Source organism: Oncorhynchus masou, chromosome 23, assembly GCF_036934945.1.
Source record: "Oncorhynchus masou masou isolate Uvic2021 chromosome 23, UVic_Omas_1.1, whole genome shotgun sequence".
NCBI classification, from domain to species: Eukaryota; Metazoa; Chordata; class Actinopteri; order Salmoniformes; family Salmonidae; genus Oncorhynchus; species Oncorhynchus masou.
The window spans coordinates 1,733,308-1,750,889 of NC_088234.1; the positions used below are offsets into that span (position 1 = coordinate 1,733,308).

Sequence of the window (17,582 nt, forward strand, 5' to 3'; positions counted from 1 at the left end):
GTACCGGTACCCCCTGTATATAGCCTCCACACTGACTCTGTACCGGTACCCCCTGTATATAGCCTCCACATTGACTCTGTACCGGTACCCCTGTATATAGCCTCCACATTGACTCTGTACCAGTACCCCCTGTATATAGCCTCCACATTGACTCTGTACCGGTACCCCCTGTATATAGCCTCCACATTGACTCTGTACCGGTACCCCTGTATATAGCCTCCACATTGACTCTGTACCGGTACCCCCTGTATATAGCCTCCACATTGACTCTGTACCGGTACCCCCTGTATATAGCCTCCACATTGACTCTGTACTGGTACCCCCCCTGTATATAGCCTCCACACTGACTCTGTACCGGTACCCCCTGTATATAGCCTCCACACTGACTCTGTACCGGTGCCCCCTGTATATAGTCTCCACATTGACTCTGTACCGGTACCCCCTGTATATAGCCTCCACATTGACTCTGTACCGGTACCCCCTGTATATAGCCTCCACACTGACTCTGTACCGGTACCCCCTGTATATAGCCTCCACACTGACTCTGTACCGGTACCCCCTGTATATAGCTTCCAGATTGACTCTGTACTGGTACCCCCTGTATATAGCCTCCACATTGACTCTGTACCGGTACCCCCCCCTGTATATAGCCTCCACATTGACTCTGTACTGGTACCCCCTGTATATAGCCTCCACACTGATTCTGTACCGGCACCCCCTGTATATAGCCTGTATATAGCCTCCACACTGACTCTGTACCGGTACCCCCTGTATATAGCTTCCAGATTGACTCTGTACTGGTACCCCCTGTATATAGCCTCCACACTGACTCTGTACCGGTACCCCCTGTATATAGCTTCCAGATTGACTCTGTACTGGTACCCCCTGTATATAGCCTCCACATTGACTCTGTACCGGTACCCCCTGTATATAGCCTCCACATTGACTCTGTACTGGTACCCCCTGTATATAGCCTCCACATTGACTCTGTACCGGTACCCCTGTATATAGCCTCCACATTGACTCTGTACCGGTACCCCCTGTATATAGCCTCCACATTGACTCTGTACTGGTACCCCCTGTATATAGCCCCCACACACTGACTCTGTACCGGTACCCCCTGTATATAGCCTCCACATTGACTCTGTACCGGTACCCCCTGTATATAGCCTCCACATTGACTCTGTTCCCTGTACCCCCTGTATATAGCCTCCACATTGACTCTGTACTGGTACCCCCTGTATATAGACTCCACATTGACTCTGTACCGGTACCCCCTGTATATAGACTCCACATTGACTCTGTACCGGTACCCCTGTATATAGCCTCCACATTGACTCTGTACCGGTACCCCTGTATATAGCCTCCACATTGACTCTGTACCGGTACCCCCTGTATATAGCCTCCACATTGACTCTGTACCGGTACCCCCTGTATATAGTCTCCACACTGACTCTGTACCGGTACCCCCTGTATATAGCCTCCACACTGACTCTGTACCGGTACCCCACACTGTCTGTATATAGCCTCCACATTGACTCTGTACTGGTACCCCCTGTATATAGCCTCCACACTGACTCTGCCCCCCTCCTGTACACATTGACTCTGTACCGGTACCCCCTGTATATAGCCTCCACATTGACTCTGTACCGGTACCCCCTGTATATAGCCTCCACACTGACTCTGTACCGACTCTGTACCCCCCTGTATATAGCCTCCACATTGACTCTGTATATAGCCTCCACATTGACTCTGTACCGGTACCCCCTGTATATAGCCTCCACACTGACTCTGTACCGGTACCCCCTGTATATAGCCTCCACACTGACTCTGTACCGGTAACCCCTGTATATAGTCTCCACATTGACTCTGTACCGGTACCCCCTGTATATAGCCTCCAGATTGACTCTGTACTGGTACCCCCTGTATATAGTCTCCACATTGACTCTGTACCAGTACCCCCTGTATATAGCCTCCACATTGACTCTGTACCGGTACCCCCTGTATATAGCCTCCACATTGACTCTGTACCGGTACCCCCTGTATATAGCCTCCACATTGACTCTGTACCGGTACCCCCTGTATATAGCCTCCACATTGACTCTGTACCGGTACCCCCTGTATATAGCCTCCACATTGACTCTGTACTGGTACCCCCCTGTATATAGCCTCCACACTGATTCTGTACCTGCACCCCCTGTATATAGCCTGTATATAGCCTCCACACTGACTCTGTACCGGTACCCCCTGTATATAGCCTGTATATAGCCTCCACATTGACTCTGTACCGGTACCCCCTGTATATAGCCTCCACACTGACTCTGTACCGGTACCCCCTGTATATAGCCTGTATATAGCCTCCACATTGACTCTGTACCGGTACCCCCTGTATATAGCCTCCACATTGACTCTGTACCGGTACCCCCTGTATATAGCCTCCACATTGACTCTGTACCGGTACCCCCTGTATATAGCCTCCACATTGACTCTGTACCGGTACCCCCTGTATATAGCCTCCACATTGACTCTGTACCGGTACCCCCTGTATATAGCCTCCACATTGACTCTGTACCGGTACCCCCTGTATATAGCCTCCACATTTACTCTGTACCGGTACCCCCTGTATATAGCCTCCACATTGACTCTGTACTGGTGCCCCCTGTATATAGCCTCCACATTGACTCTGTACTGGTACCCCCTGTATATAGCCTCCACATTGACTCTGTACTGGTACCCCCTGTATATAGCCTCCACATTGACTCTGTACCGGTACCCCCTGTATATAGCCTCCACATTGACTCTGTACCGTTACCCCCTGTATATAGTGTCATTACAAACCGGTGCCCCCCTGTATATAGTCTCATTACTAACCGGTACCCCCTGTATATAGTCTCACTATTGTTATTTTACTGCTGATCTTTAATTACTTGTTACTTTTATCTCTTATTCTTATCCATATGTTTTTAAACTGCATTGTTGGTTAGGGGCTTGTATTCAGCATTTCACTGTGAGGTCTACTACACCTGTTGTATTCAGCATTTCACTGTGAGGTCTACTACACCTGTTTTATTCAGCATTTCACTGTGAGGTCTACTACACCTGTTGTATTCAGCATTTCACTGTAAGGTCTACTACACCTGTTGTATTCAGCATTTCACTGTGAGGTCTACTACACCTGTTGTATTCAGCATTTCACTGTGAGGTCTACTACACCTGTTGTATTCAGCATTTCACTGTGAGGTCTACTACACCTGTTGTATTCAGCATTTCACTGTTAGGTCTACTACACCTGTTGCATTCAGCATTTCACTGTGAGGTCTACTACACCTGTTGTATTCAGCATTTCACTGTGAGGTCTACAACTGTTGTATTCAGCATTTCACTGTGAGGTCTACAACACCTGTTGTATTCAGCATTTCACTGTGAGGTCTACTACACCTGTTGTATTCAGCATTTCACTGTGAGGTCTACACCTGTTGTATTCAGCATTTCACTGTGAGGTCTACTACACCTGTTGTATTCAGCATTTCACTGTGAGGTCTACTACACCTGTTGTATTCAGCATTTCACTGTGAGGTCTACACCTGTTGTATTCAGCATTTCACTGTGAGGTCTACTACACCTGTTGTATTCAGCATTTCACTGTGAGGTCTACTACACCTGTTGTATTCATCATTTCACTGTGAGGTCTACTACACCTGTTGTATTCAGCATTTCACTGTGAGGTCTACTACACCTGTTGTATTCAGCATTTCACTGTGAGGTCTACTACACCTGTTGTATTCAGCATTTCACTGTAAGGTCTACTACACCTGTTGTATTCAGCATTTCACTGTGAGGTCTACTACACCTGTTGTATTCAGCATTTCACTGTGAGGTCTACTACACCTGTTGTATTCAGCATTTCACTGTGAGGTCTACTACACCTGTTGTATTCAGCATTTCACTGTGAGGTCTACACCTGTTGTATTCAGCATTTCACTGTGAGGTCTACTACACCTGTTGTATTCAGCATTTCACTGTGAGGTCTACACCTGTTGTATTCAGCATTTCACTGTGAGGTCTACTACACCTGTTGTATTCAGCATTTCACTGTGAGGTCTACTACACCTGTTGTATTCAGCATTTCACTGTGAGGTCTACACCTGTTGTATTCAGCATTTCACTGTGAGGTCTACTACACCTGTTGTATTCAGCATTTCACTGTGAGGTCTACTACACCTGTTGTATTCAGCATTTCACTGTGAGGTCTACTACACCTGTTGTATTCAGCATTTCACTGTGAGGTCTACTACACCTGTTGTATTCAGCATTTCACTGTAAGGTCTACTACACCTGTTGTATTCAGCATTTCACTGTGAGGTCTACTACACCTGTTGTATTCAGCATTTCACTGTGAGGTCTACTACACCTGTTGTATTCAGCATTTCACTGTGAGGTCTACTGACACCTGTTGTATTCTGAGACATTTCACTGTGAGGTCTACTACACCTGTTGTATTCAGCATTTCACTGACACAAACACTGGTCTACTACACAAACTGTTGTATTCAGCATTTCACTGTGACACTACTACACCTGTTGTATTCCGCATTTCACTGTGAGGTCTACTACACCTGTTGTATTCAGCATTTCACTGTGAGGTCTACTACACCTGTTGTATTCAGCATTTCACTGAGACACACACACTGGTCCACTACACCTGTTGTATTCAGCATTTCACTGTGAGGTCTACTACACCTGTTGTATTCAGCATTTCACTGTGAGGTCTACTCACACCTGTTGTATTCAGCATTTCACTGTGAGGTCTACTACACCTGTTGTATTCAGCATTTCACTGTGAGGTCTACACACCTGTTGTATTCAGCATTTCACTGTGAGGTCTACAACACCGGTTGTATTCAGCATTTCACTGTGAGGTCTACTACACCTGTTGTATTCAGCATTTCACTGTGAGGTCTACTACACCTGTTGTATTCAGCATTTCACTGTGAGGTCTACTACACCTGTTGTATTCGGCATTTCACTGTGAGGTCTACAACACCTGTTGTATTCATCATTTCACTGTGAGGTCTACCACACCTGTTGTATTCAGCATTTCACTGTGAGGTCTACTACACCTGTTGTATTCAGCATTTCACTGTAACGCTCTCACACACACACACACACACGCTCTCACACACACACACAACACTCTCACACACACAACGCTCTCACACACACAATGCTCTCACACACACACAACGCTCTCAAACACACACAACGCTCTCTCACACACACACACACACACACACAACACACACACAAACGCTCTCACACACAACGCTCTCACACACAACGCTCTCACACACAACGCTCACACACACACAACGCTCACACACACACAACGCTCACACACACACACACACAACGCTCACACACACACACAACGCTCACACACACACACACACAACGCTCACACACACACAACGCTCAACCTGCAGAGTGACGGTCTAATCTTGACGTGTAGAGTAAAATGTGTCCAATCAGAGAGCTGCTTGTCAGTGGTGATGTCACACATAATCCCAATCCCACAGATTACTGGTTGAGAGGGGGAGGGAACGAGAGAGAGAAATAGAGAGAGTGTGAGTGAGTGAGTGAGTGAGAGTGAGTGAGTGAGTGAGTGGTGAGTGGTGGTGGTGAGTGAGTGAGTGAGTGAGTAAGTGAGTGAGTGAGACAGAGACAGAGACAGAGACAGAGAGACAGAGAGAGAGAGAGAGAGAGAGAGAGAGAGAGAGAGCGAGAGAGAGAGAGAGAGAGAGAGAACTTTCCCTCATCATGATCACTTTGCCACGAAACCAGCTAATCAACACACAAACACACACTTAGCACACACATGGCTGCCAGAGAGGGTTGTGGTGTGTGTGCGTGTGTGTGTGTATGTGTGTGTGTGTGTGTATGTGTGTGTTTCTAGGAGTTGCTGAGGGATTAAATGCAGGTTGGAACTGAAAGAGGATTATAGGTACTACAGTAAACACAGACCTGTTGGACAAGGTTGTCTCAGTGTGTCTCAGTGTGTCTTAGTGTGTCTGTGTGTCTCAGTGTGTGTGTCTCAGTGTGTCTCAGTGTGTCTCAGTGTGTGTGTCTCAGTGTGTCTCAGTCTCAGTGTGTCTCAGTCTGTGTGTCTCAGTGTGTCTCAGTGTGTCTCAGTGTGTGTCTCAGCGTGTCTCAGTGTGTGTGTCTCAATGTGTGTGTCTCAGTGTGTGTGTCTCAGTGTGTCTCAGATTGTCTCAGTGTGTCTCAGTCTGTGTGTCTCAGTGTGTCTCAGTGTGTGTGTCTCAGTATGTCTCAGTGTGTGTGTCTCAGTGTGTCTCAGTGTGTGTGTCTCAGCGTGTCTCAGTGTGTGTGTCTCAGCGTGGCTCAGTGTGTCTCAGCATGTCTCACTGTGTCTCAGCACGTCTCACTGTGTCTCAGCACGTCTCACTGTGTCTCAGCGTGTCTCAGCGTATCTCAGCGTTTCTTAGCGTTTCTCAGCGTGTCTCAGCGTGTCTCAGCGTGTCTCTGTGTCTCAGTGTGTCTCAGTGTGTCTCAATATGTGTGTCTCAGTGTGTGTGTGTCTCAGTATGTCTCAGTGTATCTCAGCGTGTCTCAGCATGTCTCACTGTGTCTCAGCATGTCTCACTGTGTCTCAGCATGTCTCACTGTGTCTCAGCGTGCCTCAGTGTGTCTCAGCATGTCTCACTGTGTCTCAGTGTGTCTCAGATTGTCTCAGCGTGTCTCAGCGTGTCTCAGTGTGTTTCATTGTGTGTGTCTCGGTGTGTCTCAGATTGTCTCAGCGTGTCTCAGTGTGTCTCAGTGTGTGTGTCTCAGCGTGTCTCAGTGTGTCTCAGTGTGTGTGTCTCAGCGTGTCTCAGTGTGTCTCAGTGTGTGTTTCTCAGCATGTCTGAGTGTGTCTCAGTGTGTCTCAGCGTGTCTCACTGTGTTTCACTGTGTCTTAGCGTGTCTCTGCTTGTCTCAGTGTGTGTGTCTCAGTGTGTGTGTCTCAGTGTGTCTCAGATTGTCTCAGCGTGTCTCAGTGTGTCTCAGTGTGTGTGTCTCAGCGTGTCTCAGTGTGAGTGCCTCAGCGTGTCTCAGTGTGTCTCAGAGTGTCTCAGTGTGTCTCAGTGTATCTCAGCGTGTCTCAGCGTGTCCTAGCGTGTCTCAGCATGTCTCAGAGTGTCTCAGCGTGTCTCACTGTGTCTCAGCGTGTCTCAGCGTGTCTCAGTGTGTCTCAGTGTGTCTCAGTGTGTGTGTCTCAGCGTGTCGCAGTGTGTGTGTCTCAGTGTGTGTGTCTCAGTGTGTCTCAGATTGTCTCAGCGTGTCTCAGCGTGTCTCAGCGTGTCTCAGCGTATCTCAGCGTGTCTCAGCGTGTCTCAGCGTGTCTCAGTGTGTCTCAGCGTGTCTCAGAGTGTCTCAGCGTGTCTCACTGTGTCTCAGCGTGTCTCAGCGTGTCTCAGCGTGTCTCACTGTGTCTCAGCGTGTCTCACTGTGTCTCAGCGTGTCTCAGCGTGTATCAGCGTTTCTCAGCATGTCTCAGCGTGTCTCAGCGTTTCTCAGCATATCTCAGTGTGTTTCAGCGTGTCTCACTGTGTCTCAGCGTGTCTCAGCGTGTCTCAGCGTGTGTCAGCGTGTCTCAGCGTGTCTCAGTGTGTTTCAGCGTGTCTCACTGTGTCTCAGCGTGTCTCAGCGTGTCTCAGAGTGTCTCAGTGTGTTTCAGCGTGTCTCACTGTGTCTCAGCGTGTCTCAGCGTGATTCAGTGTGTCTCACTGTGTCTCAGCGTGTCTCAGCGTTTCACAGCGTGTTTCAGCGTGCCTCAGCGTGTCTCAGCGTGTCTCAGCGTGTTTCAGCGTGTCTCACTGTGTCTCAGCGTGTCTCAGCGTATCTCAGCGTGTCTCAGAGTGTCTCAGTGTGTTTCAGCATGTCTCACTGTGTCTCAGCGTGTCTCAGCGTGTCTCAGCGTGTCTCACCCAGTAGAGCCTGGAACAGGTCACTCTGGAAGATGTTGAGGAGTTGTTCAGCTCTGTTCTTAAAACCTTCGTCTCCCATCTGAGAGGCTTCTATGACCTGGAGGGCTCGCTCCGTGTCTGGGGGGGAACACAGTTCTGGTTTACAGCTGTTCTCATGTGTGTCAGAGCCTTGCCAAGGGGGGTGGGGGTTCATCAAGCTGGCTCACACTACAGAAACAGGACACAGGCTCCATTCTGGCTCACACTACAGAAACAGGACACAGGCTCCATTCTGGCTCACACTACTCCATTCTGGCTCACACTACAGAAACAGGAAACAGGACACAGGCTCCATTCTGGCTCACACTACAGAAACAGGACATAGACTCCATTCTGGCTCACACAGAAACAGGACACAGGCTATTCTGGCTCAGAAACAGGACATAGACTCCATTCTGGCTCACACTACATAAACAGGACATAGACTCCATTCTGGCTCACACTACAGAAACAGGACATAGACTCCATTCTGGCTCACACTACAGAAACAGGACATAGACTCCATTCTGGCTCACACTACAGAAACAGGTCACAGGCTCCATTCTGGCTCACACTACAGAAACAGGACATAGACTCCATTCTGGCTCACACTACAGAAACAGGACATAGACTCCATTCTGGCTCACACTACAGAAACAGGTCACAGGCTCCATTCTGGCTCACACTACAGAAACAGGACATAGACTCCATTCTGGCTCACACAAGACAAGGCTTGACTTACTAACAGTCAACAGACTGACAAAACACACACACCAGTCCCTCTCTCACACAGACACACCCAAATCACATCGTCAAATCAGCTATAGTTCTGAAGACATTTTCTCCATCATGTTGTCATCTCTGTGAAGTTGTCTCATACACACACATTGATAAAGTCTCACCCTGTCGTTTCAGCGGCATGTTGTCCGGTAGTTGCTCTTCTCTCTACTTTCTCTCTGTCTGTTGATCTGCTCGAGACAGGGCGCAGATTAAAGCCTATTCAGGGATTTAAAGACAGCCGCATGGCCTTCTGGGAAGTGGAGTTTAATCCCAGGGCCGCAAGGTCAGAGGAGAGAGCTTAGAGCCAGACACCTGTTCTATTCATTCTGTCTGTCTGTCTGTCTGTCTGTCTGTCTGTCTGTCTGTCTGTCTGTCTGTCTGTCAGTCATTCAGTCATTCAGTCAGTGGTGCACAACATCACAGTAACCGTTGTTGAATGAATGGTTTGATTGTATGTCAAGTGATTATCTTGTGAATTTTAGAATCCTAAAAAAGTTCCTATAAATGTACCTGTCTATTCTATTCCTTAGTTGTAAGTCAGTCAGTCAGCCAGCCATTCAGCCAGCCAGTCAGTCAGTCAGTCAGTCAGTCAGTAAGCCAGCCATTCAGCCAGCCAGTCAGTCAGTCAGTCAGTCAGTCAGTGGTGCACAACATCAAAGCTCCATCCTAACTGTTTTTCAATGAATTTACTGTTATTTAGGCAATAGAGCAGACTACGTATGCTGAACAAAAATATAAACGCAACATGCAACAATTTCAAAGATTTTACTGAGTTACAGTTCATATGAGGAAATCAGTCAATTGAAATCCTTTCATTAGGTCGTAATCTATGGATTTAACATGACTGGGAATACAGATATGTATCTGTTGGTCACAGATACCTTAAAAGAAAGGTAGGGTGGTGGATCAGAAAACCAGTCAGTATCTGGTGTGACCAACAATTTCCTCATGCAGCGTCTCACATCTCCTTCACATAGAGTTGATCAGAGTGTTGGTTGATCTTCAATGGCTGTGGTTGCTGGATATTGGCAGGATATTGCTCTGAGTCGTACACAGCGACCCAGAGCATCCCAAACATGCTTAATAGGTGAATATTCAGGCCATGTATTCAGGAAGAACTGGGACATTACCAGCTTCCAGGAATTGTATCCAGATCTTTGCAGCATGGGGCTGTGCATTATAATGCTGAAACATTTATTTTTATATTTTTATTTAATTAGGCAAGTCAGTTAAGAACAAATTCTTATTTTCAATGACGGCCTAGGAACAGCGGGTTAACTGCCTGTTCAGGGGTTAACAGAACAACAGATTTTGTACCTTGTCAGCTCGGGGATTTGAACTTGCAACCTTTCGGTTACTAGTCCAACGCTCTAACCACTAGGCTACACTGCCGCCCGAGGTGATGAGGTCATGACGGTGGATGAATGGCACGACAACGGGCCTCAGGATCTCCCCATGGTATCTCTGTTCATTCAAATTTCCATCAATAAAATGCCACGATGTTCATTGTCCGTAGCTTATGCCTGCCCATATGCCTGACCATAACCCCACTTCCTTACTTACAGACAGTACTGAACAGGTTGAGACCCTGGTGAGGACAACGGGCGGATAAGCTTCCCGGAGACGGTTACAGACAGTACTGAACTGAAGTCAGGTTGAGACCCTGGTGAGGACAACGGGCGGATGAGCTTCCCGGGACGGTTACAGACAGTACTGAACTGAAGTCAGGTCGAGACCCTGGTGAGGACAACGGGCGGATGAGCTTCCCGGAGACGGTTACAGACAGTACTGAACTGAAGTCAGGTTGAGACCCTGGTGAGGACAACGGGCGGATGAGCTTCCCGGAGACGGTTACAGACAGTACTGAACTGAAGTCAGGTTGAGACCCTGGTGAGGACAACGGGCGGATGAGCTTCCCGGAGACGGTTACAGACAGTACTGAACTGAAGTCAGGTCGAGACCCTGGTGAGGACAACGGGCGGATGAGCTTCCCGGAGACGGTTACAGACAGTACTGAACTGAAGTCAGGTCGAGACCCTGGTGAGGACAACGGGCGGATGAGCTTCCCGGAGACGGTTACAGACAGTACTGAACTGAAGTCAGGTCGAGACCCTGGTGAGGACAACGGGCGGATGAGTACTGAACTGAAGTCAGGTTGAGACCGGAGACGGTTACAGACAGTACTGAACTGAAGTCAGGTTGAGACCCTGGTGAGGACAACGGCGGATGAGCTTCCCGGAGACGGTTACAGACAGTACTGAACTGAAGTCAGGTTGAGACCCTGGTGAGGACAACGGGCGGATGAGCTTCCCGGAGACGGTTACAGACAGTACTGAACTGAAGTCAGGTTGAGACCCTGGTGAGGACAACGAGCGGATGAGCTTCCCGGAGACGGTTACAGACAGTACTGAACTGAAGTCAGGTTGAGACCCTGGTGAGGACAACGGGCGGATGAGCTTCCCGGAGACGGTTACAGACAGTACTGAACTGAAGTCAGGTTGAGACCCTGGTGAGGACAACGGGCGGATGAGCTTCCCGGAGACGGTTACAGACAGTACTGAACTGAAGTCAGGTTGAGACCCTGGTGAGGACAACGGAGCTTCCCGGAGCGGATGAGCTTCCCTGGAGACGGTTACAGACAGTACTGAACTGAAGTCAGGTCGAGACCCTGGTGAGGACAACGGGCGGATGAGCTTCCCGGAGACGGTTACAGACAGTACTGAACTGAAGTCAGGTTGAGACCCTGGTGAGGACAACGGGCGGATGAGCTTCCCGGAGACGGTTACAGACAGTACTGAACTGAAGTCAGGTTGAGACCCTGGTGAGGACAACGGTGAGCTTCCCGGAGACGGTTACAGACAGTACTGAACTGAAGTCAGGTTGAGACCCTGGTGAGGACAACGGGCGGATGAGCTTCCCGGAGACGGTTACAGACAGTACTGAACTGAAGTCAGGTCGAGACCCTGGTGAGGACAACGAGCGGATGAGCTTCCCGGAGACGGTTACAGACAGTACTGAACTGAAGTCAGGTTGAGACCCTGGTGAGGACAACGAGCGGATGAGCTTCCCGGAGACGGTTACAGACAGTACTGAACTGAAGTCAGGTTGAGACCCTGGTGAGGACAACGAGCGGATGAGCTTCCCGGAGACGGTTACAGACAGTACTGAACTGAAGTCAGGTCGAGACCCTGGTGAGGACAACGGGCGGATGAGCTTCCCGGAGACGGTTACAGACAGTACTGAACTGAAGTCAGGTTGAGACCCTGGTGAGGACAACGGGCGGATGAGCTTCCCGGAGACGGTTACAGACAGTACTGAACTGAAGTCAGGTCGAGACCCTGGTGAGGACAACGAGCGGATGAGCTTCCCGGAGACGGTGAAAGTCACAGTTTGTGCAGAAATGAACTGTCAGGTTGAGACCCAGAGTTTCATCAACTGTCCGGATGGCTGGTCTCAGATGATTACAGACAGGTGAACTGAAGTCAGGTGTGGAGACCCTGGGCTGAGGTCTGTGGGTTATGAGCTTCCCTTAGACGGTTACAACAGTACTGAACTGAAGTCAGGTGAGACCCTGGTGAGACAACGACGGATGAGCTTCCCTGGAGACGGTTACAGACAGTACTGAACTGAAGTCAGGTTGAGACCCTGGTGAGGACAACGAGCGGATGAGGAGACAAGACAGTACTGAACTGGATGAGCTTCCTGAGTCAGTTGTTTGACAGTACTGAACTGAAGTCAGGTTGAGACCCTGGTGAGGACAACGGCGGATGAGCTAAACAACATTACAGACATTTAAACTGAAGTCATTGAGACCCTGGTATTAAACGGGCGGATACTTCCCGTTTTACAAACAGTACTGAACTGAAGTAATGTTGAGACCCTGGTGAGGACAACGGGCGGATATTCCCAAGACGGTTACAGACAGTACTGAACTGGAAGTCAGGTTGAGACCCTGGTGAGGACTAAAGGCGGATGAGCTTCCCGGAGACATTACTGAACTGAAGTCAGGTTGAGACTGGTGAACCTGAGCTTCCAGCAGACAGTATAACTCCGGTGGGGTGAGGACAACGACGGATGAGCTTCCAGGGTTACAGACAGTAACTGAATAGTGAGACCCTGGTGAACAACGGGCGGATGAATTTCCTGGTTACAGAGACTGAACTGAAGTCAGGTTGGACCCTGGTTAACGAGCGGATGAGCTTCCCGGAGACATGGTTACAGCACTGAACTGAAGTCAGGTCGAGACCCTGAACTTTTGAACCAGACAGTACTGAGACCCTGGTGAGGACAACGAGCGGATGAGCTTCCCGGAGACGGTTACAGACAGTACTGAACTGAAGTCAGGTATAAAACCCTGTTGAGGACAACGGGTTCGGATGAGCTTCCCGGAGAATTACAGACAGTACTGAACTGAAGTCAGGTTGAGACCCTGGTCAACGGGCGGATTTTTACAGACAACTGAACTGAAGTCAGGATGAGACCCTTACAAATTCTTACAGACAGTACTGAACTGAAGTCAGGTTAGACCCTGGTGAGGACAACATATAGGAATGAGCTTCCCATGACAAAAACAGACAGTTTTTGCAGAAATTATTCGGTTGTGTAAAGCCAGATTTTCATCAGCTGTCCGGATGGCTGGTTTAGATGATCCCACAAGGTGAAGAAGCCGGATGTGGAGGCCTGGGCTGTGGTCTGTTTATGAAGCCAGTTAGACGTATGCCAAATTCTCTAAAACAACGTTGGATGGTTTATGGTAGAGAAATGACAATTCACATTCTCTGGCAATGGCTCAGGTGGACATTCCTGCAGTCAAATTGTTTGACCCACAAAAGTGTTAGGAATTTTATGAATAATGACTAAACAATATCTACATTTAAATAGAAGTATAACTTATTAAACTCTACCCTGTTTTACAAAATCTGATTAATAATGTTATTTCCTAAGAAAGAGGTTATGTGGACAAGGGCTAATTGGAAATGATAATGTGGAAGGAGGAATGAATGTGTGTGTCTAAAGTAAGCAAAGGGGATCATTAACCTATGCTTGAACCTACCCAGCTATAACTCCGTGGGGATCAAATAAGACAGCGAGAGTCCCTCCAGGTTTTCCGTAATAATAGTGGTAATAAATTATGGTGAGACTTCAGGAGTTAATCCAGTTATATTGTGTGTCATGTGTTAATAGAAAGTTGGAATGAACTTTTGAACCAGCTTTGTCCTGGTCAAGAGGAGGAGATACATTTTATAACCTATGACGTCATATTTTATATATAAAATGTTGTACAGGGTTCTATGAGCGGCGCTCTCGAGAATAAATACTATTGACTAATTTTTAATAGACTGGTCTCTGTCTATTTTATGCAAATAAGGATCTTACAAATTCTTAGAAACAGACAGAGTGAATTGAATTGAATTGGTTAATGAACACATATAGGAATTATAAAATTCCCATGACAAAAACTTGAGACATCTGTGACATTGTGTTGTGTGACAAAAATACCCATTTTAAAGAGTGGCCTTTTATTGTTCCCGGCACAAGGTGCACCTGTGTAATGATCATGCTGTTTCATCAGCTTCTTGGTATGCCACACCTGTCCAGGTGGATGGATTAATAACCGACAAATCACAGTCTGATACCAACCCTTAGTAAACTTCTGAATAAAATGGTGTTTGACCAGATATAATGCTATCTTACAGTAAACAAATTGACAACAGAATATCAGCATGCTTATAGAGAAGGACACACAACAACCACAGCACTGACACAAAAAACTGATGATTGGCTGAGAGACAGAGAGAGCGGAGGAGCGGGGTGATGATAAAAAGATTGTGGGGCTGTTTTGTTAGACTTCAGTACAGCTTTTGACATTATCGATCATAGTCTGCTGCTGGCAAAACGTAGGTGTTATGGCTTTACACCCCCTGCTATAATGTGGACAAAGAGTTACCTGTCTACCAGAACACAGAGGGTGTTCTTTAATGGAAGCCTCTCCAATATAATCCAGGTAGAATCAGGAAATCTTTAATGACATGGCACTGGCCTTGATTAAAGCCTGTTTTTTTCTATGTATGCAGATGACTCAACACTGTACATGTAGAGTCAGGAATTCGCCAGGGCAGCTGTCTAGGCCCCTGTGAGTAAAGCCAGTGTGTATGTATGTGGATGGCTCAACACTATACACGTCAGCAACTACAGCGACTGAAATGACTGCAACACTCAACAAAGAGCTGTAGTTCATTTCAGAGTGGGTGGCAAGGAATAAGTTAGTCCGAAATATTTATTAAAGTAAAAGCATTGTATTTGGGACAAATCATTCACTAAACCCTAAACCTCAACTAAATCTTGCAATAAATCATGTGGAAATTGAGCACGTTGAGGTCAACTGTCTTGGTCAAAACATATTAATACAACAGTAGCTAAGATGGGAGAAGTCTGTCCATAATAAAGCGCTGCTCTGTCTTCTTAACAACACTACCAACAAGGCAGGTCCTACAGGCCCTAGTTTCTACCTTCTTAACAACACTATCAACAAGGCAGGTCCTACAGGCCTTAGTTTTGTAGCACCTGGACAACTGTTCAGTCGTGTGGTCAGGTGCCACAAAGAGGAACTTAGGAAAATGACAATTGGTTCAGAACAGGGCAGCACGGCTGGTCCTTGGATCTACACAGAGAGCTAATATTAATAATATGCATGTCATTCTCTCCTGGCTCAATGTGGAGGAGAGATTGACTTCATCACTACTTGTATTTTTGAGAGGTATTGACATGTTGAATGCACAAAGCTGTCTGTCTAAACTACTGGCACACTAAACTACTGGCTCAGACACCCATACATACCCCACAAGACATGCCACAAGAGGTCTCTTCACAGTCCCAAAGTCCAGAACAGACTATGGGAGGCACACAGTACTACATAGAGCCATGACTATATGGAACTCTATTCTACATCAGGTAACTGATACAAGCAGAATCAGATTTTAAAAACAGGTAAAAATACACTTATGGAACAGCGTGAACTGTGAAGAGTCACACACAGACACACGTACACTGTATTGTAAATATGTGAGGGTGGAGTAGTGGCCTAAATGTATTGTGTAAAGTACTGCTGCCTTGACGGGAATGAATGGGGATCCATAATAAACCCCAGGAAGAGTAGCTGCTGCCTTGACGGGAACTAATGGGGATCCATAATAAACCCCAGGAAGAGTAGCTGCTGCCTTGACAGGAACTAATGGGGATCCATAATAAACCCCAGGAAGAGTAGCTGCTGCCTTGACGGGAACTAATGGGGATCCATAATAAACCCCAGGAAGAGTAGCTGCTGCCTTGGCGGGAACTAATGGGGATCCATAATAAACCCCAGGAAGAGTAGCTGCTGCCTTGGCGGGAACTAATGGGGATCCATAATAAACCCCAGGAAGAGTAGCTGCTGCCTTGACGGGAACTAATGGGGATCCATAATAAACCCCATGAAGAGTAGCTGCTGCCTTGGCAGGAACTAATGGGGATCCATAATAAACCCCAGGAAGAGTAGCTGCTGCCTTGACGGGAACTAATGGGGATCCATAATAAACCCCAGGAAGAGTAGCTGCTGCCTTGACGGGAACTAATGGGGATCCATAATAAACCACAAGAAGAGTAGCTGCTGCCTTGGCAGGAACTAATGGGGATCCATAATAAACCCCAGGAAGAGTAGCTGCTGCCTTGGCAGGAACTAATGGGGATCCATAATAAACCCCAGGAAGAGTAGCTGCTGCCTTGGCAGGAACTAATGGGGATCCCTAATAAATCCCAGGAAGAGTAGCTGCTGCCTTGGCAGGAACTAATGGGGATCCATAATAAACCCCAGGAAGAGTAGCTGCTGCCTTGGCAGGAACTAATGGGGATCCATAATAAACCCCAGGAAGAGTAGCTGATGCCTTGGCAGGAACTAATGGGGATCCATAATAAACCCCAGGAAGAGTAGCTGCTGCCTTGACAGGAACTAATGGGGATCCATAATAAACCCCAGGAAGAGTAGCTGCTGCCTTGACGGGAACTAATGGGGATCCATAATAAACCCCAGGAAGAGTAGCTGCTGCCTTGGCAGGAACTAATGGGGATCCATAATAAACCACAAGAAGAGTAGCTGCTGCCTTGGCAGGAACTAATGGGGATCCATAATAAACCCCAGGAAGAGTAGCTGCTGCCTTGGCAGGAACTAATGGGGATCCCTAATAAACCCCAGGAAGAGTAGCTGCTGCCTTGGCAGGAACTAATGGGGATCCCTAATAAATCCCAGGAAGAGTAGCTGCTGCCTTGGCAGGAACTAATGGGGATCCATAATAAACCCCAGGAAGAGTAGCTGCTGCCTTGGCAGGAACTAATGGGGATCCATAATAAACCCCAGGAAGAGTAGCTGCTGCCTTGGCAGGAACTAATGGGGATCCATAATAAACCCCAGGAAGAGTAGCTGCTGCCTTGACAGGAACTAATGGGGATCCATAATAAACCCAGGAAGAGTAGCTGCTTCCTTGACGGGAACTAATGGGGATCCATAATAAACCCCAGGAAGAGTAGCTGCTGCCTTGACAGGAACTAATGGGGATCCATAATAAACCACAAGAAGAGTAGCTGCTGCCTTGGCAGGAACTAATGGGGATCCATAATAAACCCCAGGAAGAGTAGCTGCTGCCTTGGCAGGAACTAATGGGGATCCATAATAAACCACAGGAGGAGTAGCTGCTGCCTTGGCAGGAACTAATGGGGATCCATAATAAACCCCAGGAAGAGTAGCTGCTGCCTTGGCAGGAACTAATGG

At 47.6% G+C, this 17,582-nt stretch overlaps 1 protein-coding gene across 1 annotated transcript in view; it reads right to left on the bottom strand.

Annotated features, from left to right (window-relative positions):
* Positions 1-8,923, bottom strand: part of dlg4b (discs, large homolog 4b (Drosophila)) — a 133,456-nt gene extending 124,533 nt beyond the window's left edge. Inside the window, exons 1-2 of the mRNA XM_064930701.1 lie at positions 8,905-8,923; positions 7,985-8,101 (exon numbers count right to left, since the gene is read on the bottom strand). Coding sequence (XP_064786773.1) covers positions 7,985-8,101; positions 8,905-8,923 — 136 coding nt within the window. The remainder of the gene's footprint in view (positions 1-7,984; positions 8,102-8,904) is intronic.
* Positions 8,924-17,582: the final 8,659 nt, after the last annotated feature.